Source organism: Silene latifolia, chromosome 7 (genome assembly GCF_048544455.1).
Source record: "Silene latifolia isolate original U9 population chromosome 7, ASM4854445v1, whole genome shotgun sequence".
NCBI lineage: Eukaryota > Viridiplantae > Streptophyta > Magnoliopsida > Caryophyllales > Caryophyllaceae > Silene > Silene latifolia.
Genome location: NC_133532.1, coordinates 8,255,757 through 8,283,600, shown reverse-complemented (window position 1 = coordinate 8,283,600; position 27,844 = coordinate 8,255,757). Strand labels below are relative to the sequence as shown.

Below are 27,844 nucleotides of genomic sequence, written 5' to 3'. Positions count from 1 at the left end.
ATAATAAGATAAACAATAAGTGAAATGTCACTATTTTGTCTTATTATGTAGTAGTGACATAATTGACCCGTCTACACTTTAGATAAATATACCTGACTAAAATAAGACTAATTGAAATCCTTTATCTTTTACACGTTTGATAAGTGAAAATTATAAAATTTTGATAATATTATAAATGTAGTTAGTAAGATAAATCAAACAAAATTACTCCACATAATTATTTTTTGTGCTATGCATTGAAAATTATTATAAAGATTTTACGGAAATTTCTCACGGGATCCTCGAATATTGACAGATTATACATGATATCCTTTATTTTAAGTTTCTACATATGATACCTCTGTATTTACCATTTTCTTTCCCAAAATACTTTTAACAACTTTCCGTCATAACACGGGTAATATCCGTCACTTTTACTTTTATCTTTTCTAACAATATCCGTCACAAGAGTGACGTATTTGAGGGCACAAATTGTGGGGAAAGAAGGCAATGCAAATTGCAATACCAATATTACCATCCTATCCTTACGTACATTGAATAGAATACACCCACCTGTGGTTCCATGCATTCAATCCTTCATCCATCCCTTTTCCATATTCACACACCTTTCTCTTATTATTAATTATTATCCTAATCTCAATTAACCTACCTCTCTAAACCGCCGCTTAATCTTAATCCCCTTAATCTCATATCATAAAATCTTAATTCATATTCATTCATATATATGAATTAATAATCATGTCTTTTTTATCCTCTTTTGTTTTGATTTGTTCAATCCCTTTTGTTTTTATCAAATCCAATCCAATTCAATTATTTTGTGTTGGACTGTTTCAAATCATAGATCCTTCATCCTTCATCCATTGAGTTGATGTCTCAAGGTCGCGGGACAGTGGCGGAATCAGGATTTGAACTCGGGAGCATACAACTACCACTACGGAGCGAATCGATTTTACCAAGGTAAAAAACAGATTAGGTTAAATCTTTTTTTACTGTCCATCGGGGTGAGCTCCTGCTAGCCCTCCCTTGGTTGGCGTTGTCAATGTTATGGAGTTAATTTATGTGTTGATATTAGGTTCGTTCATTTTATTTCCATGCGCGTTGAACAATAATCCGTATATGTGAGTTATATTTTAATGAAACGCATCCAAATGAAATTAATGAATATAAGGAGTATCTCTTATTTTGATGGCTTGATTTCGCAAACTTTGATATAATGAGGTAGTGTTAATAGATCGGAGATTTTAATTTGAAGTTTTATCTTTTTATTGGTCATGTTATAAAGTTGATTGATCTATCGATATATTCCCTTCCATACGGTTTCATTTCATTTCCATGCGGTGTTGAAAAATATAATTGCGATGTGAGGAATATTTTAACCAAAAGACCTGCAAATGAAATGCATAGAGGGAGTTTATCATCACAAATAACATTAGAACTCCAGTGGTATAATAGTATCATACAACCATGCTATATCTTATATCTTATTGAGCTCATGTGTAATTTTTTCGAGCTTTCTTAAAGTTAATTTTTTTCATGTTTAAGTGATTAAGTTCAGAAATTTTATGGCATAACTCGACTTCTTTAAAACAAAACTCGAAAACTTTATTATATAGCTCGAGTTCTAGAGCATACAACCGGATACAACTGGTGGTAGGATCTATTAACTGGTATATCATAGTAGTCTGATAGCTTGTTTTCGGAAACTTTGAATTATTGAGACCGTGTTAATAGGCAGAAATGTAATTGGATAACCACTCGATATAACTAATGATGTTTAAAACAATTTTTGTGAATTTCTAAGTACTAATCTTCACACAATGGTTATATTTCTCACATCTTGTTCTCACTTTGCAGGCTACATTGCAACTAAACGTAGCTTTTGTACATTGAGATTTCCGATTATTTGTCTTATGGATGATGGGGACGAGTACGGTCTTATGGATGTTGGGGACAAGCCTTGACGGTGGGCAAGTTTCTGCACTAGCAGCGTCTACCATGCCATCAAGGTAAACACAATTATATTCTTCTTTTCCTTTTGTGTGGACATGAATGCTCGTTTTTGGATCACCTGTTTTAAAAAAAATTTAATAAAAAAATATTGGAGGATTTCCATGATTCACGCCCTCGGACACTCCTCCTAACTAGCCGTCCCGTGTCCGACACCGTGTCGGACACCGGACACCCGGTCGGACACACGCCAAAAAATATTATTGTTTTGACGTGGAATAAATTGTCAAAAGAGACTGATTACAAGATTGGTTTGGGTCAGAAATGAGAATTAGTTATAGTTAAGGTCAAATTTTACCTTCAGTTACCTAAATTTAGTATCAAATACACTGCAAAAATAAAATCATACGATATTTATAACCATAAAATATGTTTTTTTTATTAAATTTAAATAGCGTGTTCCGTGTCCGTTTTGGTGCTACCTACTTCACACCTTGCGATGACGTTCCTCTTCCACCTACCACCATTTGATTATGAAATATATAATGTAGTAGTTAAAACACACAAATGGCAGTTTTATTAGAGTTAGGAATTGCGTCAATGACAACACTAGTCACACTTTCTCTAAAATTACAATTACTGATAAATTTATAATCAATATTAGGCAACCGCTCTATCTAATTAAACACTTTTTGTGAGCTTTTTAGCTCTAATCATAATGCATTTTTACTGTACATTAGAGTAAAACAATTTTTTGATTTGTCTTTCGTATTTGAGAACCCTTGGAGCATAAGACAAATGTGTACCTTTACAATTAAATACTCCGTCCACCAATTCACCTTTTTAAGCCAAACTTGTTAAATATTGACATCGATTATATAAACTTCAAATTTTAGAAATTTATACATAAAATTGACATACTTATCTTTGTTATAAAAAGTAGTTTCGGAAAATTATAATTTCGAAACGTGGTCAAAGCGTGAAAAGTAGAACGAGTAGTTTGGTTTGGTTTGGTTTGGATTGGATTGGATTGGATTGGATTGGATTGGAGGGAGTATTGTTTAGCTATATTTTTTGCCTTTTGCTTATATGCAACGTTTTCTTTGTGCCTATTCGGGAGTCGATTCTATTTTTAAGGATGTCACTGATCCCATCTCAGGTTATGGTGGGAGTTGGGATTATGTCTTGACAATCAGCTCTGGATTTGGATGGGTGATACTGCATTGGCTCAAAACTCCAGTGTTATCCACCACGTCCACGTCCATTGCTGGCTTGATCTTCAACATCCGATGCTTGCTTTAAATGGCAGATTCAGTGATTATCTGCGAGTATCCTTGAACCTAGACAAGGGTATGGTGGGTTGGATACCCAACATTATTTCAACCCTTTGTTTGGGGATTGGTTTACTTGACCGCCTGAAAAGAAGGCGGTCAAGCTCATTAGTGTACTCTTGGTCTCTCCGATATTGGCGACTTTGAAAATTGCATACACTCTGATCTCTCGTCACTTGGACTAACAACCAAGATGAATGAGAAAAAAAATAGACTCGTCCAATTAGAGCTGTTGTCAATGCGCAACTCCCTTCTCCGCATGCTCGCCTGTAACTTCGGGGGCTTCTAATCACTTATCCATAGTAGCTGCTTAAATGTGTAGCTCTGTGGAATGTTTGCTTACTCAATTCAGGCTCTGCTTTTCGTCTTTAAAAGTTCGCCTATAACTAGGCATCTGTTTTACTTCTCTAACAACAATCGCAAATTCTCATTTGTAACGAGCATATTCGTCGCAAGTTTGCGACGGGCTAAATACAACCCACATGGGGGAGATAAGACAAAAGTAAATTGTCTAGGGAATAACATTCTCTTTTGTCTAATCTACCTATGTGGGTAGTATTTGACCCGTCGCAAACTTGTGACGGATATACCTGTCACAAGGGAAAACTAGCTGAACAACAATAGAGTCTGAGGTATTAAAATCGATTGTAGAAAAATTAAAATTCAGAAAAATCAGATAAAAAGTGTCTTGTGCTACAAGTGTTGTGTATCGGTGATTAACTAACCAATAAAACGCGTCAAATAACACCTCACTTTCATATAAACCTGGCAAAGCCGACCTAAATGTTAGTGTGGATATATTGGGGACAACTTTGTATGGACTGAAGGCCGGGGCGGGGCGGAGCGAGGAATTGATATTATGTAGGGCTAAATTTTTTTCCAGTCGTGTTTATATACTTGTAACTTAAAAAGTGAGAATATAACATAGTGAGTTTAAAAGAGGGTTGAACTAAAACGTTACTCCGTACTTTCGAGTTGCCAAAACAGGTTATTTTAATTTGCACTTAACATAGATATTTATGTTATTCGAGTTACCGGAATGTAATCTTTTAACATGTTCAACATCCATTAAGTAGTACGGAGTATTATTCAAATTAGCTTGAAAATGAGATCAATTTTTTCAAAGTTTTTGTCTGTCTATAAGTTCAGCTCAATAAAGCATACAATACTTTTGATGGAGTATTTATTTCATTCAACATGAAATGACATACTAATAAGAAATTAACACTTACATTATTACTAGCAAATTAACATAGAATATGACTTCTAATTTAAAAAAAAATAAACATTGACATTACTAGCAAAATATTATCATTCCCATGTAATGTAATGATCCAACAAAATAATGACATCATTAAGTGCTTACTTTTATGAATGTGATGTATGCTAAACAAAAAAAATACAAAATTCACTTGGTAGAAGGCTCGAACCTAGGCCATTTTGTACTTCAAAACTCTTTGTCCATCTATGCTCCACTAGTTTAATGTTTTCCCTATAAACTTAAAACTATTTATCAGAAAAACCGTATTGGGCTATAGCCCATACAACCCCCTTAGTGGATCCGCCCCTGAAGGGGCTCACGTGGGGTTCCACGTCATTGTGACCGTATTGTTGACATGGAGCCACTCACTGGTCAATTTTAAATTAATGAGAAGAAAATTCACTTAACCACTCGGCGGTCAATTTTTTTCCGTGTATTTATCTAACTATTAACTTCTTTTACCAATTTATCTTCATAAGAATATTTTATTCCAATTAGTCAAAAATCCCTTGGTTCATTTACCTACTTGCAAATGGACATAATTATCAATATTAATAATTTGGCAAAAAATAATGATATACTTCCTCCATTCAACTTCACTCTACCACTTTCTTTTTTCACGTTTGCCAACGCGTGTTTTACGCGTTAAATATAATTAGCTACGTATTTGCAAAAAATATAAAAGTTAGATATTTTTAATATACTCGTAAAGACGAATCAAACAAGATCCCACATGAATATATTTCCACTTACGTATCGAGAGAAAATCGAAATTGAACACAAAATTGTGAATAGTGTACAAAAGTGAAATAGGTAGAGTGGAGTTGAATGGAGGAAGTAAAAGGTAAAACAATAAAGTACAAAGTACATAGACAAATCAAGTGTCAAAGATAAAGTAAAAAGAAAAGAAAAGAAAAAAATAAAATAAAATTTGACAAGACTGTTATTATTGAAGTTTGGCCGAAATGCTGGTGTGATACTGCAGCAAAAAAAACACAAAGGGATTATTATATTAAATAATAAGTGGTTGAAAAGTTACATTGGAAAATACAAATACAAGTTGCATGCATTCATTTTGTTTGAACACTTCTTGTGAGCATTTTAGCTCTACTCATAACACAATTTTACCGTGAATAAGTTGAACAATTTTACACAAAAACGTATTCATTTGATTGGTCTTTCATACGAGTATTTTTTTAGGTGTATTTATTTAAAACCAATTCTCATTGAAGACGAACACTTTTCGTCACAAGCTGAAGACGTGTCAAATGTTGTCATTTTAACGACAAAATGTGACTATTTTAATGACAAATTGTTATAGCTTAGGAAATTGTTCTGTAACTTTTTAGGTAAAATGGTTACATTTTCCTAAATGGGTCATATTTTATCCCGTCTTCAGCTAAAGACGGGTCAAATGTCGGAGATTTTAACTAGGAAGTTTTATATTTTTTTACTGTCCGTCATGCTGGTTTGATTTCGAAAACTTGAATTATTGAGCTAGTGTTAAGCAGAAATGTAACAAAAGATCCAAACTCGTTGTTACTCAGTATTTGTTGTAGAATCGGCTTGAGCCATCAACTTAGCTTAATGACGAGTGTCTTAAAATTATTGCAACTAAGTTTTAAGGTGAAAAATTCTTTGTTACAAATTGGTGTGTCGTACTGGCCTTTTATTTGGTCAACAGTTTCTCTTTTTGGGATATTCTCTCGTGTATCCCTGAATTTTTTCGTTTTCTATGATGTACCCCTCGTTTCTCGCAAAAAAAATGACTGACAATAATTTTCTCTGTTACAAAACGGTAATTTTTTTTTTCCAAACCAATTATCTCGTCAAGGCCTTGAATTTGGTAAAAAATTCACCATTTTTTGAACTCATAGCCGGTAGTTATGGTTGGTCAAACATTTTTTAACGATTAAACTTTGACCGACCATAATTCCCGACTACGAGTTGAGTCGTGAGTGAATTTTTTTTCACATGGAAGACCTCTTAAAGACTGTCAATTTGGAAAAAAAGTTTTATCGTATTCTGAACTTGTAGCCAAGAGGGCAGAGTTTTTTTGCATGAAAAGAGGGGTATATCATAGAAAATGAAAAAGTTGAGGGGTACACGAGAGAATATCCCTTTCTTTTTTACCTTTATCACATTATATATTCACTTTGTAGGCTATGTTGGAGTTTTGTACACTGAGATTTCCGTATGGATGTTTGGGACATGTGGTCATGCCATCTCTTTTTTTTTGGAAAACAGGGAGAAATCAAGGTTCAAATCAAAAATGGGGTGCAATGTCCTAGCAAAAGGAGTACAAATGTGTGCCAAATCAAAGTTATAAATATCCAAAACAAAAAGGGGTGCAATGTCCCAACAAAAGGAGCCACAATGTAAGATCGAGTCACGCAAGGCAAACTTGGACCTCTTCTCATAGATGGTCATCTAAGATGCTATTGTATGAAGAGCCAACAGAGAATTTATTCTTGGAAGCTAGGGAATAAAGAGATGACATCAGGCATGATGGAGGGAAGAGGGATGGACAAGATGGAGTTTGTGAGAGAGGTGGGAAGGTCATACTCAAGACCGTGGAGGTTTTATTTTCCGTCTTTGATGATTTTGAAGAGCCTGTCATTGTCATTGTCGCTCCAAATGTGGATATTAGAGCGCCATTGCCAACGGACCAAGTGAGGGTGGGATGGAGGAAGGACCATCGGATACCGATGCTCTCCAAATGTGGGATCCTCGTCCAAAAGGACGGATGGGAAGTGATCATGTGTAAGTATTTACTATGAATGGCAATGGAGGCAAGGCTGCCCTTTAGGCAAAAGATCTTCCAAGCAAGTTTTAGTAGAATAGGCATCATTGAGTAGCCATAGTTAAATATTATGGCAACTCGGTTAAATATTATGGCAACTGTGAGAGCAGCGTATGTGTCCTCTGGTCGGCAAGTTTTTGCAGTAGCCCTCAAGCTAAAGGCAAGTATCTTTTTCTTTACCTTTCATTTGTATTTATGCCTGGGCGTGAATGGTCCTCGGATCAATTGTTGCGACAGTTTTTTATCTTCTCTTTCTTTCTACTGTAAAAATGAGTTGCACTTTACCAAATACCATGACATTACTCTACCATCAATCGAATTATAATCTGAACTACAAAAGTAGCACTCAGAAAAAAAACATAAAAGTGACTGTTCTTTTAGAAATGACGATTTTTACAAGTGAATGGTCCTTAGTACTTGATCCTCTACTTATTTACTTTGAGACGATCCATACTTTATTTAAATAGAGAGTGGCGTAATGTCTTTCATATTAGACCCCCTCACATTTTCCGTTCATTCCATTTTTCTCCACTCATTTCTTTACTTTCTCCCGTTTTAACTCATAACTTGCTCACACATGCAACAAGCCAGTTGCGCACCTTGCTCTCGCTTTGATTTGGGTATAAGTCGGAAGTAAAGTAGTATGAGTTGAATGTAATAAACAAGTTCTCTGCTTGTATCTTTTCTCACATCTTATTTTCACTTTGCAGGCAATTACATTGCAGCTTTTCAGCTTTTGTGCATTGAGATCAGATTTCTGTATGGTCTTATGGATGATGGGGACGAGCCTCTCGTGGCATCTATAGTTTGTCTTGCGAATGCCCCATATCTTACTGCCGAATTTTATGGCCTTGCGAGACTCCCACAGTTGGGACAACAATAGCTAAATTCTTGGCCTTGCGAGTCTTCCTTGGGGTACAAGTGGCATGTATCCGTGGTTGGCGAGTTTCTCCATCCATCAGCGGCTACCATGCCATCCAGGTAAAAACAATTATCTTCTTCTACTTTTCCTTTTGTATAGACGTGAATGATCCCTTAGCTTTATTGTTCAATGGTTGCTAATTTCTTTTAGAAAATAAAGTATTTCCATGATTTACTCCTTATCACTATACGATTATGAAATACTCCCTTTGTCCCGGTCATTTGTCGTCCTTTTTCATTTTGGGATGTCTCAGTCATTTGTTGTCATTTCTATTTTAAGAATGAATTTGATTATTCAAATGCAATTTATTCCACTTGTCATTTAGTAATTGGCCCCTCCCCCTTTCCTTGATATTTGTGCCAAACCAAAGGATAACAAATGACCGGGACGAAGGGTGTAACACCCCGTAAATTGGAAGACCTTTATTATATTTTAAAAGTAATATTTTAATCTATTTTAATTTAATATTAATTTATTTGAAATAAAATTTATTTGATAAAATATAACTTTATTTTATTTTGAAGAAATGTAATTATTTTTGATAGTTTAGAAATGTTTAAAAGTGATTTAAACTATATTTAAACCTTTTCCTTTGATAAAATATATTTCGGATAAAAGTCGTAAAATTGGGATTTTCCCATTTCTTACGGTCGTTGGGTAAACGAGTTTGGATATTGGGCATATGAGTACTTAATCTTTTAGTAAAATCGTGTTTAAGAACGTTAATTTTCTCGGAAATCGCGTTCGACGAATATTTCTAATTTCCGTCGAAACGAACCAAAACGTAAACAATTGAAACTCACCCAAACCATGCACCCTCCATCCTCCAGGGGTCTCCTCTTCATCTTTCATTTCCTCAATTCTCATTCTCTCTCTTCCTTTCACCAAACACCAAATTCATCTCAAAAAAATCCTCCTTACAATCCCTAAATCCTTCATAAATCCTTCATTCCTCCACCAATTTGCATAAAAATTATATATTTGGAATCCTCTTTTCATCCTTCATCTACTAGTAAGCTTTATTTTCATTTCCCCCAATTTTTGTTTAAGACACTTTTTTTTAGGGTTTCGAATTTAAGCTTAATAATTGTTGTTTTTTGTTGAATTATGCTCTAATTGTGTGTAGTTGTTCTGTAATTTGTACTAGATCGAGAAAACAAAAGGCTTACTAAAGAGCTTCTAGAAAACCATGCCTACACGAGGTAAAGGTTAGTGCTAATATCTTCTATGAGCTTATTTTCGAATATTAATCTAAAATTTCGGTCCATTTAGCACACTTGTATATGTTGTTATTTATATGATTGTATGTTGGATTTATGTATGAATTTTCTAGACTTTAGCTATTTAAATGTGTTTGCTTCTTATTGGAAGTGTTGGATTCAATGATTCATGTTGGTGTTGAATGAAAAATGGGAGAGTGTTGGGATTCAGGAATGTCCTTCTTGGGTATAATAGTAAGTATAGGGGAATTGAACTGTTGCAGAATTGAACTGTTGCAGAAGAAGGAATGTCCTTCTTGGGTCTATTTATTCCTCTAACATTCCAAAAAGCTATGCTAGTCATTTTCAACAAATAAACTGCTCCTTCTGAGCCCATTCTCAGCCCCATTACTTCTCACAATGGAAATCCTCAACCTTTCCATAAAAGTCCTGCCCTCACCAAGAGACATGGTGTTGAACACTCTCCCATTAAATGGCATAGGCGTGACAATTGCATTAGGGTCAATAACAGGCAATGGTTGGGGGTCAAGCTGAACAGGCTCCTGAACAAATGGGAGGCACTGGCTGTGCCATCTGAACAGAAGCTTGCTTAATCTGCTGAGGTTTAGGTGGTACTGGTCTCCACTCCACCTCTTCTTACCCTTCTCCATGATCTGCTCTTTTTTCTTCCTGCACACACCTGCTTTATGTCCCATACCCCTACATTCTGACAGGCTTCCATTCATAGTGTACAATCTGCCTATGTAAACTGTCATTCTCATCCAAAAACTCAATTACATCCGGGAATTCCTTATCCAAAGTTACTTCCACCATTACACGAGCAAAACCTAAGAAGGACTTAGCCTGAGTAGCAACATCAGTACGAATAGGCTTCCCAACCAGATTTGCTATTTTGTTCAAAGCTAAGCCCCAAAACTTAAGGTCAAGTCCATAAAAACGAATCCAAATCGGAACAGTATCTACCTCAATTTTACTCTAAATTAGAGTAAAACGATTTTACTCAAATCCCTAGTTTTGTAGAGGTGCAACATTGTTGGAGAGAGTCAGAGTTTTTATGATATGAGACTGGATTACGTTTTAAATTTTACTGTTTACCTTAGAGCCGATCTTGGACTGAGTTGTCATTCATGTTTAGGTTGATTATCTTTGTTGTTGAATATGAAATTCTTGGTGGATAAAAAATTGTCCAAAGAATTCAGTTTTAAGATGTCGATTTGTTAGTCTCAGTGACTCAGTCACATAGACCATTTCATTCGAGTCCCAACTGTATAGAGGTTAAAGGTTAAACTGTGAGGTTGTTTTACACAATGTTTCTACCCTTATGCTACCCGAAACTGCGACAAGACAGATTAATCGGCATCAACCTATTGAATTGACCACAACTATAAGATGAGGAATACATTAGTATTCGGATTATTGATCACCGTGTCATGAAATTTGTTTTCTGTTTTCACATTCAAGTCCATCAAGCTTCACACTTATATATGTTGTTATTTATAGGTAATCAGGGTAGATTGGTCCCTGTTATTGATCCGAGCGAGTTGTATGGTTTGAAAGGAAATGATCGTATAGAATATGACATGGCAACACTAGGTGTGGACGAAGATGGTACAGATCGTGATGTTGATGCCTATTTAGTTTTACTTAATGATCTTGGTAAAGCCTGCACTGGTTTAGACACGTTGGGACAGGTTAATGCCATCGAGGATATTCCTATAACCGTATCTGATGCCAAACACAAAGCATGTGTCGTTCATGCCGCAGGAATGTTTGAGGACGAGTGGGTTGACGGTTTATTGATGGTTGTAAAAGAGAATATATATCTTCAAGCTGTCGATCATGAGGTTAATGGATGGGGACAAGTGACCGATACACAACTTGCTGTCCGTGGTGCGGCGTCATTAGGTTATGCAGGGTCATATTCCCTGCTAGGTGGTGGTGAAGGTAAAGGATCAAGGAAGTTAAAATTGAGTTTGATCGAATTTAAACGAGCAATCGTAAGATTGCTTAAAAAGACTTCAACTATTTCTGATCTATTGACGGTGGCGGTAAACATGTGTGAGCCGGTTAGGTATCGGTTTATTGCAGAGAAAGTGGTATCCACTATCAATAACTTTCAGAAGCCCCCTTATGATAAGGGTGAAACTTGTGATCTTTGTGATATATGCGACTTACTCATAGATAATTGGGGGAAAATCGCTAAAGCTGCTGACGACTATCGAAAAACTAAGCATTGGAAGTGCCGAGCGGAGAATAATAAAAAAGATGAAGAGAAAATTCTCACAAAAGAATTTGTGATTCAATGGGTAAGAGTCGTAAAAAAACCAGGTACTAGATGCGAGGACCCTCCTCAGAGGGATCGCCGCAAGATTTGATGCCTAATGCCTAGTACATGATCCATTATACTAGCTTTGTGGGGAAGTTGAGTTGGTTGTTGGCAAGGGTGGATAAGGAATTCTGGAGTCGGCATCTTTGGCGGAAGGCATGGAAGCTAGATTCACCCTTGAGTGCGATAATATTGCCAGTGTGGTGGTAGGAAGGTTTAGGGAGCACAGTCCACATGGTCTTATTTTACTTATTTTACAAGATGTGTCGTTTTTGCTTAATACTTAATTTTTATTCAAGCCGTTATTCGATCTATTATGTCATTTGTGATTTTCTACTAGTTAAAAATACCAAGGATATTCGATCTTCTATTATGTCATTTGTGATTTTCTACCATCGTTTGGCTTGAATCGCTGATGAAGATGCTACAAAATAAAGCAACGGAGACATTGCGTTGGGAGTTTTTAAGATCACTTTTACTAACATCTTTCTAAACAATCGTATTATTCATGCTTGTTTTTCCAAAATTATTAAACAACCAAACATTCTCAATTTTGTGTGATCCCCAAGTGCGGTACTCAAAGCTATTTTATCATCTTTCTGGGTTCGTTCAAACTTACCTGACTTTTGTTTAAACTAATTCGATTTTATTACATACGTGATTCAACGATACAAATTGACATAGAGGTGATTTAATACAAGAACATAAAGCATGAGCCTTTGCCAATTTATCTTGACAGAAGTATTACTTGTTTCGTCATTTTATCGCTCTGCTCATCAAAGTCAGACAGAAGTTAACATAAACATCCGGGTAGAGACCATTCTGGAGGGTGAAGAATATTACATTCCCCTTCAAAGATTTATGGCCTTCGGACAAATCATTATGGACAGGTGAGACCAACTGGGTAACTGATCAAATTCTAACCCGACCTGCCGATCCGTTTTTAGGGTCAAAGACCCGATAATCCAACCCATTACCCGTTCGACACAAATCTGAAATGACCCATTAATTTAGGGTCAAAATCTGACCCTCAACCAATGGCACGGAGGAACACAGAACCATAGCCGCCGACTGACAACCCAAGGTGCTTATAAAATGTACTGTATATTCTTGAACAACTTCTCATGGTAACTTTTTAATAAGGAAAGATGAATGTCAATTTTCTCTCTTAAAATTTGCAATGTTTTCAAGTAACAAGCACTTTAGAGCTGATAAAAACTTCACGAAATCAGTAGGGAGAAAATACAACAATTTAGGAGCAAGACACTTAATAAATTAGCAAATTTATGTTTACAAAAGTATATCCTTGGTTCATCATTTTAACTCCTTGCTTACCACTCACGAAACTTAACGGAAACATCCATGTAGAAATCACATTTGCCTATTTGCTGAGAAGAACCTTCATTCTTAAAGAATGTTACATTACCCTTCAAAGTTTTAGTGCCTTCTGCCGAATTGCCATTGACAGGTGAAATCGACAGCTCAGCTTCGATGATTAGAAAGGAATATACTGGCAGGGATAGATAAGGTTTCAGCAATGGCACCGAGGAATTAGGAACATCAAGTTCCACACCTTTGCCGTCATCCAAGAAAATAAAATTCGTGAACAACTTATCCTCATAAATATCCTCATAATTGCCATATCGAGCATAAATCTTCCCTTTGATTACCCCAGGGAGAAATTTGCTGTTTAGTCTAATGTCCACATGAGCGGACACTCCTTCAGGGAAAATTGAGTAATTGACAGCAGCAAAACCTTTTTCTCCTCGGGCAACACTGCAAATGCGCCTATTGGCTATTAGGTCCATATTGTGAGTCCAAGTGGAAATCACGCCACGGCTAATAACAGCATCACTGTCAGCATCTTTGATATCTACGAGTATACCCAAGGAGCGATCAAGTATGCAGAAACTATCTATCACAGGGCCGCGAAGAATTACAGATATGCCTGCTTTTGGACAGTATACAGGGTGGGATTTATCTATGTGGAGGATGCGTTCCATGGAGAAACCGCTGGTGACAACAATACTGCCATAGAACTTGAAAGGATTACCATCTTTGCTACAAACCACTACAGAATACAGCTCCAACAAAGGCTCGGCATCATCGAGATCAGGTAAGATACTGGTACATTTTACGAAAAATTAGTTAATAACAGATTTTATAGCTACTCATGATCCTTCATAAATCAGCATCAACATATGAGGTCCACATACCAATTAAAATGGGTTTTTGAGGAACAGTATTTAGGCATGTTGCTGCACATTCAAAAAAAAAAAAAAAAAATTAGTCCATATCAGATTTTCTAGCTGCATTTATGATCTGCAAATTATCACTATAAAGAGATGAGGTCTATGTACCAGTCATCGGTCAAGGTTGCCGAAGAAGGATGTTTAGACACGACCTGCTGGTGCTGGTCCGACATTACCTGAGCAGCAAGCAGAAAGCAGACAGCAATATCAGAACATCAGGAAATTAATTCAACAAAATTAAATTCATTGGGCGCAATGAAAAGGCCTTTCACATACCCTCTGTCTTTTAAGTAGATCCTCCCGGTCCGACCCGCTGTTTGAGGCTATAGGACCCCAAATATCTCTTGGGATATTATTTCTGTAAAGTTGGTCATATGCATTACTCCAAACAACTTGCACTCTTATCCGCCCATTGCACCCCGTAATATCTTTCTTATAAGCCCACCATTCTGCGGGTCTGAATTCAACCATACCATCAGCAATTGTTAATTTAGTATTAGCATCAGAAAAAAAGGCTTCAATTTGTAATGATGAATAAGCGGGAACAGCAACTACAGATCTTGATAGATTGATAAACCTCCCAGATTGGACGGGTACACAATCTTCAATCTGCTTACGAAAAAGTAAAGTCTTCTGCTTACGAAAAAGTAAAGTCTTTGAGACATCATCGCCACTACCAGCACCTGAAGCAACAGCAGTGACAACTCCATATAACTTGTTAATATCGGTGCAGTTATTTTTTTCATAATCAGTTACATCTTGTTTATCGTAACTCTCAAAATCCCCGTCATCCGACAAACCAATTTCTTCAAAACAGTCAAAATCATCGTCTTTGCTGAAGTGCAAGACCCTTACAGTGGCAGTAACAGCATACGGGAATATGACAAAATTCACTTCTGCATTCCAGTTGTTATTGCCTTCAACACTCTCTTGTCGATATTCTTCTGACCAGTCATCTTGGTCATTTTCACTGATGGTTCTATCCAAAGTGATACTGCGTCGTAGAGGAATTATGTCGTGACCAGAGATGACGAAAAGCTCAACCTCAAGACTGACATATTGGGACGGTATAATAACAGCATTGTTCAGGTCATCTTCAGTAGTTAGCAACAGGAGGTTGTCAGAAACCATTAACTGCGGGTCGTTTTTAGTCCGGTGGTAGATAGAAAAGGAAGGACCTCGTTTATCAGAGACCGTAACATCGCCATGAACTCGACAGCCATCATTTAAGTTGCCATTTATGCTGATATTAGATATTTGAACAAGAGGGGTAACATCAAGAGTACGGTAAAAATTTGGTCCTTTCTTTTCAACAACAGTATTCATAGCCATATTGTTTTCCCTGGAATTAAAAACATACATATTAAACCACTCCTTCCATTCCGATAAAGTACTAGTCAACTTAGAAAAGAGGGAGCACTATTCAAATTCAAATGATTTTTCGTATTTTACGTCAAAAGAACGAATTTGGGATTGAAAATACGACATTTGACCAAATATAATCGGGGTAAAGTGGAAAATATAGTGAATTACACCTGAAAATATAAAAGGAACAACCAAGATGTCGAGTTGCCATGCTCATGTTAAATCTTAAAGGTAGAATTTTGTAAAACGCATGAGTTAATAGTTCATTGGTTAACCATTATTTATATCATCATCACTATCATACTCCTCCGTCTCAATCATTTGTTTATCTATGATTAAAAGACCCCTCACATTGATACGAGTAAAAAAGCAAACAAATAATTGGGACGGTGGGAGTACAAATTATCTAAATTAAAATTAAAATTTCATACTAGTACCATTATAAATATCATAATTGAAAAATTAAACAGGTTTGACAAGCTTATCATTATAAATCGACCATTAATTATCATTAAAAATAACTACTCCAACTTTAATTGAAACATTAAAATAAATATTGACAATTTTACAAAGCCAAATCAACTTTAATTGAAAATCAAACAACTACAAAAAGAACCAACAAAATCAAAGTAAGAAAACGAAGAATGGGAATGAGAGAGACGATATTACCTGGATAGAAAGACGATTTGATTGAGAGAAGAAGATGAACTGTGTTGTTTGGAAATTAGGGTTTGATTTCAGGAATTGGGTATGTTTGTTATTTAGGGTTGGAGGATACGAGAGTACGAGACTAGAAGTCACGGAGTTGGGTGTTGTTTAGATTTTTTTTTTTAATTTTTTAATTTTTTAAATAATAAATTTTACGGTTTTTTCCCATGGTACCCTCGAATTTTGCCAGATTACACATGGTACCCCTCGTTTTAAGTTTCTACATATGGTACCCCTGTATTTACCTTTTTCTTTCCCAAAATATCCTTAGCAGACTTTCCGTCATAACACCGTTAGTTTATCTCTTCTAAACCCTTTACCTTTTTGCTTAAGTTGATTTTACCCATAACACACCTTCTAATCTTTAATCTTCATCTTCTTGCTTTACATCTTCAAGACTAATCTCACTCATCCCCTCTACCACCACCCCCAACACTACCACCACACCACCACTACCAGACTCCGACAACCACCACTCGTCATAAGCTATTTATGGATTATCCAAATTAACATTAACATGCCAGAATTTTTGTTCACAGATCTGCAACAGCTTAGGATCAGACTTAGGCAACCCAATTTGTCCCACAGTTAAACACCCAAAAAAAAATTACCCAACAAGGCAACTTCAGGAACATGTAATAACCATGAACAAGACCAGCAACAAACCCACCTAATAAACTATCCCAAGCAACAAGCCCACCTATTTGCGGAGACTTACAAAGATGCGCCGTCCGCATCGCTAGATGTTGCGCCGTTGAGGAAACCCTAATTTCGATCCCCACTGCAATTGTTCATTTGATTGAAAGAAAAGAAGTATAGTGTTGAACTTGCGATTGGGGAAGTTTTTATTGTTCAGCTTCGTCATGGGGATAATATCGTTGCTTTTATGGCGCGTGTTTCGGATGAGTTGTAATGGCCGTTGGTTAAGGAAGAGGCGATTGTGAAGGCCAATGATTCGCATTACTTTTTCTCGATTTCGGACCCGAGTTGTGCGGCCGTGCGGGGAGGGAAGTGAATGAGGATGATGGGTTGAAGGACGTGACCTTGAAATTGATTGCTTATGGGTTTGAAATTGTTCAATTCTTCTACCGCGAAATTGATTGCTTCTGGGATTCATTAAGGGGATTTTGTGGTGTGGGGAATATAGTTGTTAGATAGTTGTTTGCAGGGAAGGAGGAAGAGAAATGGTGGTTAGGGTTCTGGGTAAATGTCAAGAAATTTGGGGTTTTTTTTTTTAGGAAGATGAAGATGAGGAGTGATTAGGATTAGAAAAGGTCAACTAACGGCGTTATAACGAAAGGTGGGTTAAGGGTATTTTGGGAAAGAAAATAGTAAACACATGGGTACCATATGCAGAAACTTAAAGTAAGGGGTACCATGTGTAATCTGTCAAAGTTCGAGGGTACCATGGGAAATTTCCGTAAATTTTATTACTCTCTACCATCCAAACCAAAGGTAATATGGGAGGGGCATCTGTTTTTTTTAATGGAAAAAGTAAGGGTAGTATTGGAAATATAGTAGGGGGGTATTTGTTTCGTGCACGGGTATGGGTTTGGAATCAGGAATCATACCCGGGTGATATGGGTTTGGAACTTGATTTCTCATACCTTGTGTTTGTTTCATTTTTAAGTGGTAGGCTTTGAACCTCAATTAAGGTTAAAATGCGTAAATTAAAATATCGTAAATAATAATTTTCAATATTATAAAATCATGAAAAATATTATTTAATCAAATAAGTATATGAAAAATTGAATTTATAATATGCTATAATTTGTTTTTTTCATATTTTTGTTCATTTTAGTTTGATACCCATGGATATCAATCTCATACCCTCCCCACTCCTTGGGTATGAGAAACCCATACCTCATGGGTTTGAGGTATGGGTATGAAACCCCCAAATTTGCCAAACAAACACTTGGTATGAGTTTGGCTCATTCCAAACTCATACCTCATACCTTTCCTGTGTGAACCAAACACCCCCTAGGTCTACTTGCACTTTAATTGAAAAATAAGAGCAAATATAATGGCATTGTATGTAAATAATAAGGTTATGTATGGGTTTTTTAGTAATGTTTTTTTACCAAAAAAGAAATGGGTAGTTTGGTTTGGATGGTCCGAATAAGGTAACTGTTACCTTTGGTTTGGATAGGAGGGAGTATTAAATTTCAAATCGGGTCAGAAACCAATTTACGATTTTTGAGGGAGAATCTGGAGGGTGAGAATAGATGAGCTTGTGAGGGAGAATCTGAAAATGGACTGAATGAATTGGGGGACAGAGATAACAAATTTGGGATTTAGTATTAGATTGTTCATTGTTGTAATTGAATGAATTCACAAGTTATTTGGTAAGGGGGTGTTTGGTTCGACTCATAAATATATGAGGTATGAGTTTAAAATGAGTCAAACACATATCAAGTGTTTGTTTGGCAAAAATAGAGGTTTCGTTTCAACCTATACATCAAACCCATGAGATATGGGCTTCTCATACCCAAGGGGAGGTGTGTATGAGATTGATGGGTATCAAGTAATAAAACAAAAAAACATGAAAAAAAAACTTAAATGGAACATTTTAAATGAAATTTTTTTTACATTTATTTGATTAACTCTTCATTTTCATGATTTTTTAGTATCAAAAATAATTATTTCCAATGTTGTATTTTAGATTTTTTTTTACTTTGATGAAGTTCGATCCCATTCCACCCGAAATTGAAACAAACGCATGGTATGAGGAATCAAGTTCCAAACTCATATCACCCGAGTATGATTCCTGATTTCAAACCCATACTCACGCGCGAACCAAACACGGTGTAATTGAAGAGTATGCGTTAAAGTTCGAGGATTATTTGTAAAAATGCAAATCCGTAATGGTAATTTATAAAAAAACGCAAATACATAGTTATTTGTAATTTTCCCCAAAAAAAAAAAAAACTTTATCGAGTCATAATTAATAGAATCATTTTCTGTGAGACAGTTGATGTAACGGTTACTAAAAACCGCCTTACACAAGAATTGGTAACTCCCATCAACCACCCCCACGATCAAAATCATTTCTTCATCAACAAACCCTAACAAAATCCCCAATTAACAACCATGTCATCTCCAACAACATCACCAACAACCTCGAAAGTAGTAACAGAAACCGTAAATGGGTACCACAAATTTACAATCCTAGGTTATTCTTTAGCAAAAGGGATTAAACACATAGCATCCGATAATTCTACCGTTGGAGGATATCAATGGGCGATTTACTTTTACCCAGACGGTAAAAATCCTGAGGATAATTCGGGTTACGTATCGGTTTTTATTGCGCTTGCTAGTGAAGGTACTGATGTGAGAGCTTTATTTGAGCTTACGCTTGTTGATCAAGGTGATCATGGGAAGCATAAGGTTCATAATCATTTTGATCGGTCCTTGGAAAGCGGTCCGTATACACTTAAGTATCGTGGTAGTATGTGGTATGATGATGATAATTTGAATTGTTTGTTTCGGGTTTTGGTTTTATTGTTTTGTTGTCGATTTGTCGATTTTTGTTAGACATACATGTTCATGAGCCTGGCTTATGTGGTTTAGTTTCTGTTGGGTTTCTTTGATTGATGATAACAAGCCCATTTAATGTGTGCTATCTTAGTTTACCTTTTCAGGATTTTTGGTTAAATCGAGCTTGGATTAAGAAGTGTTGAATGGTTGATCATCCAAATGTATTGAGTCTTAGGCGTCATCTAATGTACAAGTTAGAAAGTAAAGTATTTTAAAGTAATAAAAATGATCAAGACCACATTTATTCATTTCACAAGTAATGATAGCCCTGATCTCGTTGCCTCAATTCGTAACACTTGAACTTCCTTTTATCTTTCAAATACCATTTACGTGTCTTGTATTTGGAAAAATAACTTTCAGATTTTTACAAGGATTTGGCCTTCTAGAAAAATTGGTTTGAATAAGGGTTTTTTGTCAAACACAACCTTTAAAAAACTTTTTTTTCGAAACACCACCTTTAAAAAAAAGTTTGTAAAACACAACCTTAAATATTTTTTTTTGTAAAACACGACATTTTTGGCCAGAGTTTAACCACTTGCAATAGGGTGACTTTAAGTCGATATTTGAGGTAGCAAACGAGTTCCATTTTAGGTATTCTTAGACTCTTTGGAAAGGTGGAAGTACAAGCTTTCCAATGGTTACCAATACGGCGGTGATAGGTGGGTTTATGTGGGGTCTATTGGTATGTAAAGTAAGGTTGGTCAAGGGGTGAATTGGAGAGAGAAACAAATCAGAAAAACACCAATTCACTCCTTGACCAACCTTACTTTACACACTAATAAATCCCGCATAAAGCCACCTATCACCGCCGTATTGATAATGCCGGGAAAGCTTGTACTCCCACCTTTCCAACGAGTCTAAAAACACCTCAAACCGACCCCGTTTGCTATCTCAAACATCGACTCAAAGTCACCCCATTGCAAGTGTTCAAACTCTAGCCAAAATGTCGTGTTTAACAAAAAAAAAATTATTAAAGGTTGTATTTCACAAACTTTTTTTTTAAAGGTCGTGTTTGGAAAAAAAAGTTTTTTAAAGGTTGTGTTTGACAAAAAACCCTTTGAATAATTATCATTTCAAATTGTTTTCCCTTTGTGCAAATTTGACTCTTTTGTCTTTCATAAAATAAGGATTGCTTTTTGCCATTTTTGTGAAAGCTTGTCATCATGTGACTTGTTTTCCATCCTTTGTTTTCTGAAAACTTATGATCTCTTTTGGATAATTTCAAACACTCTTTCTTTCCTTTGTCTTTTGAATAAGAACCCTCTTTTGTGCAAGTTTGGGAAGTTGTTGAGACTCATCACATGTGATGGTCTTTGACCCTTGAAACCCTAACAACTCACCTTGCTCACCCTCCCTATAAAAGGCGTGCCTCATCCTCAAAACTCTAAGACTTTTCTGAGATTTAATCTAAGTTTGCAAATCGTTTTCAAAGCTTAAAAACCGAGTCTTTACTTTGCAAAACTTTTAAAAGTTTTCAAGTGTTACAATCATGGCTACTGTTACTTTAATATACTAGACTCTCTCATTTATGAATTGTTGATCTTGTAAAGTTGTCCACCTTAATTCTTTTAAGAATAAGCTAGTGGAAACTTGATCCTTATAACATTCTAAGTTTGTGTGTAGAGTTTAGGACGGAGTAGTCTTCAACTCTTTGGCAACCGGAATAGGTTGCGAGTTGGCTTGTTCTAGAACGGAGTAGTTCTTGAACTTGTGTCACAACCGGAGTAGGTTGTTGTCTTTTTATTGTACGGGTTTTTTAGTAGTCGGAGTAGATCACTAAAATTAATCAATAAAAAGTAGATTGGACGTAGGCACTTGAGTTCTTGCCGAACCAATTCAAAATCTCGTGTTTGATATTTCTTTGTTTTATTCCGCTGCTCTTTATTTCGTTTGCTTTGCTTTGCTTAACTTTCGAAGTAACAGTTCCACATACTGTCACATTTGGTCTGCAGTACTAGTACATAAACTGAGACAAATAGCTACAGTCAGAACAGTTGTTACTTTCATTCTTCAGCAAACATTCATTTTAATACTCGTTTAATCTCTCTATATTATTCGAAGTATTCTCATGTCTCTTATCATCCTACAACTCACTTTAAATTAATAAAGTTGAAGTTAAATTTTTTAAATAGTACCTAATTCACCCTCTCCCCTCTTAGGTACTTGAATCCATAAACTCAACAGTTTCCGTCTTAAAACCAATTGGCAGTAGGAGAAGTACCTATACACTTAATTATAGGGAATAGTATGTGGTATGAGAATTTGAATTGCTTGAAAAAGTTAATTGTGCTGTGTGAATTATTGTTTTGATATTGTTTGATTGATTTCTGGAAATTTTGAATTGGTGTACAAGGTATGAATTGTTGATTCGATTAGTTTGGAGTATATTGAAATGTTGTTTGAGGTTTTCTGTGTTTAGTTGATTGAATGATGTCTGGAATTGTTGAATTATTGAAGAATTGTAAGAGGTGGAAATATGTTGGAGAAGTAAGTGATGTGAATGTGGAGCGTTTATTTCGATTTGTTTGTCTTGCGAAACAGGGTCGTAGTCAGATACAGTGCCTTATATAAAACCTACATTGCTTGAGGTTTTTCCTTGTAGGTTTTTCCTGTTTCATTGATTGTTTTCTGGAGAAGTTGAATTATTGAGGAGTTGTGACTTGTGAGAGGTGGAATTTTTGATGCGCTTAGCGTGGAGTAATGTGGTTTGTTTATGAATCGTTTAATTCAGTTTTGCAGTATTGGTTTATTTGTTTCGAATATTGTTTGGGATTTTCTTGTGTCGCATTGAATGTCACATTGCTGAATTCAGGAGTTTTGCAGGAGGAAAATTGTTGATTTAGTATGGAATATGATGTATGAATGTGGAGCGTGTAATTCAGAATAAAAAAATCAATTACGTTGGAAGAAGGTTGATATGGGTGATTGCTTGATTGATTTGTACGAAATAGTATTTTGAGGATTTTTGTGTTCTGTCGATGTTTTCTGGAAATGTTGAATTATTGAGGAGCTGAAAGAGTAGGAGGTGAAAATTGAGTTCTGTTAGAAATTCAAAGGTTCGGCTGCAACTGTAGAATCTTACTATTGTTATGTCCGAATCCACTTGCAACCTGTTTTTGTTGAAGCTGGAAAATTAGACTTCACTCTGGAAGATATCACCATGTTAGATTTATGGTCTGCACGGATCGTGGTTATATGTGACTTTCCAACAAGCACATGATCCTAACAATTTTTGTGTATGATACAAGCGTTTCTTTAAGAGAAATTTGCTTGAACAATCATCTTATCTCAAGGACGACTTTCTGAAAATTAATTGTACTGTGGGTGTTGTAGTCTCATCTGTAGATTGTCCTAGATTACATCCAGTTCGGATTCCTGAATCTGATATGGGAGCGCATTTTGGGTCATTGTTAGAAAACATGGAGGGTTCAGATATTGTTTTCAATGTCGCTGGGGAGATATTTCATGCACACAAACTGGTACTGGCTGCTCGATCATCTGTATTCCAATCTGAGTTCTTTGAGTGCTGCAATGAAACAATCGAAGAGATAATCATAACAGACATGGAACCTACAGTTTTCAAGGTGGCTATGATACTTATTCTCCGTTATATATCTTTACGTCATATAACTTGCTCACACATTGAAAATGAAATGTACTCTACTCCGGAGTCGTATGTAAAATTTTCTCTTTAATTCTTTATTTATAAATTAACGTATGTAGATAGATCTAATTTTGACATCATTTTTCTCTTTGCAGGCTATGTTGCACTTCGTATACAGAGATACCCTCATGGATGATCGGGACAAACCTCTCGTACCATCAAGTTCCTCTTCCGAGTCTCCTGTATTTGACTGGTTTTTAGCAAAGTTGCGGGCAGCAGCAGATAAATATGGGTTTGCTAGGCTCAAGCAGTTGTGTGAATCTTCCTTGTGTGAGAAGCTCGATGTATCTCTGGTCGGAGAGTTTTTAGCATTATCAGATTGCTACCACGCCACTGATCTGAAGGCTGTTTGTATAAGATATGCAGCTGAAAATCTTGCAGGTATCTTTTTCTGGTGTACTGTTCATAACGATCATAATAATTGATATTTGAAAGAGTACCTGGATCGCTGTAATATTTACGAATTACTCCTTGTCCTGGTCATTTCTATTTTAAGAATGAACTTGATGAGTAATTTGATAGTCACGCCCAATTTGTTCCACTTGTCATTTACTAATTGACCCTCTTCTCTTTCCTTGGTCTTTGTGCCAAAACCAAAGGACAACAAATGACCAGGACGGAGGGAGTACATAAAGTCCTGTATGAGACTGTTAAAACTTTTATCACACTGAACTGATATTTCTTCTGCGGCTCATTTATCCAGCTGTTATGCGCTCTGATGGTTTTGAATACCTCAAGGAGCATTGTCCGACAATTCAGTCAGAGCTCTTGAAGACGATTCTTTGGTTGTGAGGGCGGCCGCAGAGAGCGTTATTGGAAAGTCCCAAAGTGTGTGGGCACAACTTTCGGATGGTGGAGATACAACTGAAAGAAGGGTTCGGCAAAGAAACTAATTAGTCAAGTCATTGTATGTAATGCTGGCTTCTATACCAAGAAAAAGGCCGTCACGGCTAACGGCTTCATTGTATTGATAGTGTATATACCGTCTATTGTGACTGTCATATCGTCTGTGTAACGAGGAGGTGTCGAGCTAGCACCTTAGGTGTGGTATAACCGTGCTTACAAGGCGGTTTTGATAGTGTATCTACAAGATGATGTATTTGGGCATTTGGCTAATGCATCATGTTAGATTAAGCTTCCTTTTCTCGGTATGTCGGTTTTATTTAGTTTCATATAGTCGAGGTCACCAAAATGCGATCGGTTTCAACATCAAGACCCTCAAAGTCAGTGGTGGAGCTAGAGGTTTGCACCAAAATGCGTTTTCTTTTGCCATCTCCTAAAATCAACTTCCTCCATTGTTTCATCATCTCGATGCTCCGGCATTGGGGTACTTAGGACATACACAACCTTGAGGGTGGTGAGTAGAAAATGCATTTTCTTTTGCCATCTCCTAAAATCAACCCCTTCAAATTTCTCAAGTTTTCCAAACTTAGATGTCATTTCCTTAACATTCGACATTGTCAAAACAGTAAATACTTTCTAAGAATGTTGTAGTTTTGTGTGGGGTAATTGACAAATCGAACTTGGATAACTTGATGATCACGAAATGTATCGCTTTCCTTAGAAAGTATTTCTACCCTATTAAGCCTTTGGGTTGCAAGAAATCTTTCCTAGGATAATACACCAAATTCCCTCTTGTTCTAAGGCAAAACAAGAGAAAACTTATGAAGTTTTTATATTTTGTTTGTTATACAAAATTCTGAAAATAAGGTTTGTTTTTATTATTTTCTCTAACCCTTTCTCATGCATACTTTAAGTATATATATACTTATGCAAAATAATCAGAAAAACGAAAGGTAGTTACTTTCCAAACGGAACATAAAGATAAGTATGAAACAATGCAACACGGTTCATAGAACCCGATAAATATCACTCACCCCGATCGGGGTTAGCGTCCCCGATCGGGGACGTGGTTTTCCACTTTTACGTAAAACAAAAATTTGGAAATTTCCTCTAGATAACAACGGCCCCGATCGGGGCTAGCAACCCCGATAGGGGTTAGTCAATTTTCCATATTTTTGCTACGATTTCATCGACTAATTTGCATTGTAACTTATTCTTTAATTTTGCTCATTCAAACTCGTTTATATGAGCGTGTACTCCACACTCCCTAATCCATATTATAACGGTTAAACTCGCTATGATTTTTGGTCAAATCCCGATTGCATTCAAATGATACGGTGATTAACTTAAATCACCAACAAAAAGTCGCACATAAAAAAATTGAATCTTCGCAACGGCTCGAAAGAAAAAGACCAGCCATACTTTCTTGATCAGTTGTCACCATTATTTATGAGAATAATTTCATATAGTGTGTAAATTCCATGAATGACTTGTGAAAAACTACCTCTATAAGTTAATTTACCTTAATTATCCGTCCAGAATGATCTATTTGATTTTGTGCATTGATCCAATAGCTTCGCCTTTCAAAATTCGGTTAACTACATTGTTTATGATGCTATCAATTATACATTGCATATATCGTCATTGGATAATCTCATTCGTATATTCGTTCTAAGGATTAACAAAAAGATCATTTGACTGAACAATTTTATTTTACCAATATAAAAAGGGTAATAATTAAGCATTAAACGAAACCCGACCTCAAAAGTTTAATTATTATTTACCTTGCCTCAGTATTTTCTCTCAATTCGCGATTAGGAGACGATCTAAATAGATTCTTTCGTGGACATTGTCACTTGAGTTTGCAATTTTACTCTTTCGTCACAACGATTACATACCTACATACATAATAAATATGGCTCATTAAAAAAACATAAAAACAAATCAAAGCCAACAAAATTGTAAAAAATGGTGTAACTAAGTGTGGATGATTAAACTATGCCATGGACCATACAGACATAAGGATTCCCTAAATGCTAAGAGAACAAAACACAAAACAAAGTAAAATAAAGCAATGCCAAAAACAACGAATTAACAGAATAACATGCAACTTAAATGGCAAAATAATCTATATTTATACAATTTTAGGGATAAATTTTATTTGGACTGAAATTCTACATTGCCAATATATTATAATCATCACAAAGATAGTCTTTGTGTTGGACTGTTGGTATAGAATTCATCCAATATTCTATGCTAATAATTTGAGTCCTATCAAAAGTAAAAAAATCCTCATTAAGGAGTTTTATAATTAATTAACTTAATATAAAAACGTGTAGTAGTAGTGCTAGAATACATGCTCCCATAGAATCTTTCTGACATCCCCCTACTACTAAGAGAATAAAAATTTTCTTAGTTTTCCCTCCAAAAGATATCTAACTAAATAAGGTAACAAATTTTTTTCCATCACATTATTATCTTTTCAATTAATATATTATTATAATTAAGCTCTAATTTTTTAATTAAAATACATATTTATGACTATTTCATTAAAATCCATAATTTATTATGCAATCATTTTCATTTCCATATATATTATTTTTCATCAGTTACACTCTAACAATTATGCAAACTTCTTCTTATGCAGTATTTAACATAATTATTGTCATCATCACTTACACCCTAAAATTACATAAATTTGTTTCTTATATTATTCTTCATCAATATGGTGTATGTATTTTAAAGGACGTGACAATTTTTATGTATTTTTTTAATTAAAAAAAATATTAGTCTAATTATTCGTAAATGGTCTTTTTAAGTGTGTGGTATACTATTTTTATCTGTTTTTGTTATAAGGCTTATATGCGTTTTAATTAAATTTTACATTTTTACATCACTTAATTGTAATTTAATGTCATAAATTAGTTTCATGCAATGATATAGCATTATAGAGTTAATTTTTATGGTAAAGTAAAAAATAGTTTAAGACAAAAATAACTTAACTTAAAGTGTCTTTTCATTGTAATAAACTTTCATTTTCTAACTCTTACTAAAATTATATTAGTACATTATAACATTAAAGGTACAATTAATTTATGCAATTAATTTAATGAGAATTACTCTTTTTAAAACAAAACTAAAAATACCGTGCAATAGCACGGGGATCTACACACATTGCTATCAATGTGTAATGGGTAGTATGTAAGATCTTATAGGATAGTCAATATTTTTATTTTATTTTTTATTTTATATTTTATACTTAGGAGGTAGTTTGCAAACGTTGGACTCTCTATAATTGCTTGAAAAAAAGCTTCCTTTAATAATATAGATAGATATTGATATTGATTGATTGTACAATTTTAAGAAAAAGTGGTACTAAAGGTAATAAAATAATCACAAATCATGATTAATGATAAAATAAATACATTTATTATGTAAATAAGTACGAAATTACTATGTTACGATTGACAACCAAATTGTATAAGACAAAATATACAATATACTCCGTACAATATTAAAAGAATGTTGTATCATACAGTATATTTTATGAGCATGCTCACATTTTCAGAATATATGTTTCCTTAATTCAGAATGAAAAATGAAAAATATATTATATGATACGGCAAAGATTACATTTTCAGAATATCAAGCACACCGATTATGAT

At 35.3% G+C, this 27,844-nt stretch overlaps 2 protein-coding genes and 1 pseudogene across 6 annotated transcripts; 2 read left to right on the top strand and 1 right to left on the bottom strand.

Moving 5' to 3' along the window:
* The first annotated feature begins 513 nt into the window (after nucleotides 1-513).
* LOC141591601 (uncharacterized) lies at nucleotides 514-12,282 on the top strand. 5 transcript variants are annotated; one of them, XM_074411985.1, is made up of 7 exons: nucleotides 514-957; nucleotides 1,855-2,006; nucleotides 3,107-3,297; nucleotides 6,787-7,502; nucleotides 8,053-8,323; nucleotides 9,412-9,472; nucleotides 10,985-12,282. In XM_074411985.1, exons 6-7 carry the CDS (start codon nucleotides 9,454-9,456, stop codon nucleotides 11,857-11,859), a joined length of 894 nt encoding a protein of 297 aa, XP_074268086.1. In that variant the 5' UTR covers nucleotides 514-957; nucleotides 1,855-2,006; nucleotides 3,107-3,297; nucleotides 6,787-7,502; nucleotides 8,053-8,323; nucleotides 9,412-9,453; the 3' UTR covers nucleotides 11,860-12,282. The 5 variants fall into 5 exon arrangements, with proteins under 5 accessions (XP_074268086.1, XP_074268088.1, XP_074268085.1 ...); XM_074411987.1 differs by lacking the exon at nucleotides 3,107-3,297 and having other exon boundaries at nucleotides 9,412-9,466; XM_074411984.1 differs by lacking the exon at nucleotides 3,107-3,297.
* A 638-nt stretch (nucleotides 12,283-12,920) lies between these two features.
* On the bottom strand, nucleotides 12,921-16,249 carry LOC141591600 (uncharacterized). The gene is made up of 5 exons (XM_074411983.1): nucleotides 16,097-16,249; nucleotides 14,339-15,404; nucleotides 14,171-14,238; nucleotides 14,027-14,068; nucleotides 12,921-13,934 (listed from the first exon to the last, which is right to left on the bottom strand). The coding sequence occupies exons 2-5, from the start codon at nucleotides 15,392-15,394 to the stop codon at nucleotides 13,142-13,144; spliced, it is 1,959 nt and encodes a 652-aa protein (XP_074268084.1). The 5' UTR covers nucleotides 15,395-15,404; nucleotides 16,097-16,249; the 3' UTR covers nucleotides 12,921-13,141.
* Nucleotides 16,250-19,127: 2,878 nt separating this feature from the next.
* LOC141591599 (BTB/POZ and MATH domain-containing protein 4-like) lies at nucleotides 19,128-24,477 on the top strand (annotated as a pseudogene).
* The last annotated feature ends 3,367 nt before the right edge of the window (nucleotides 24,478-27,844 follow it).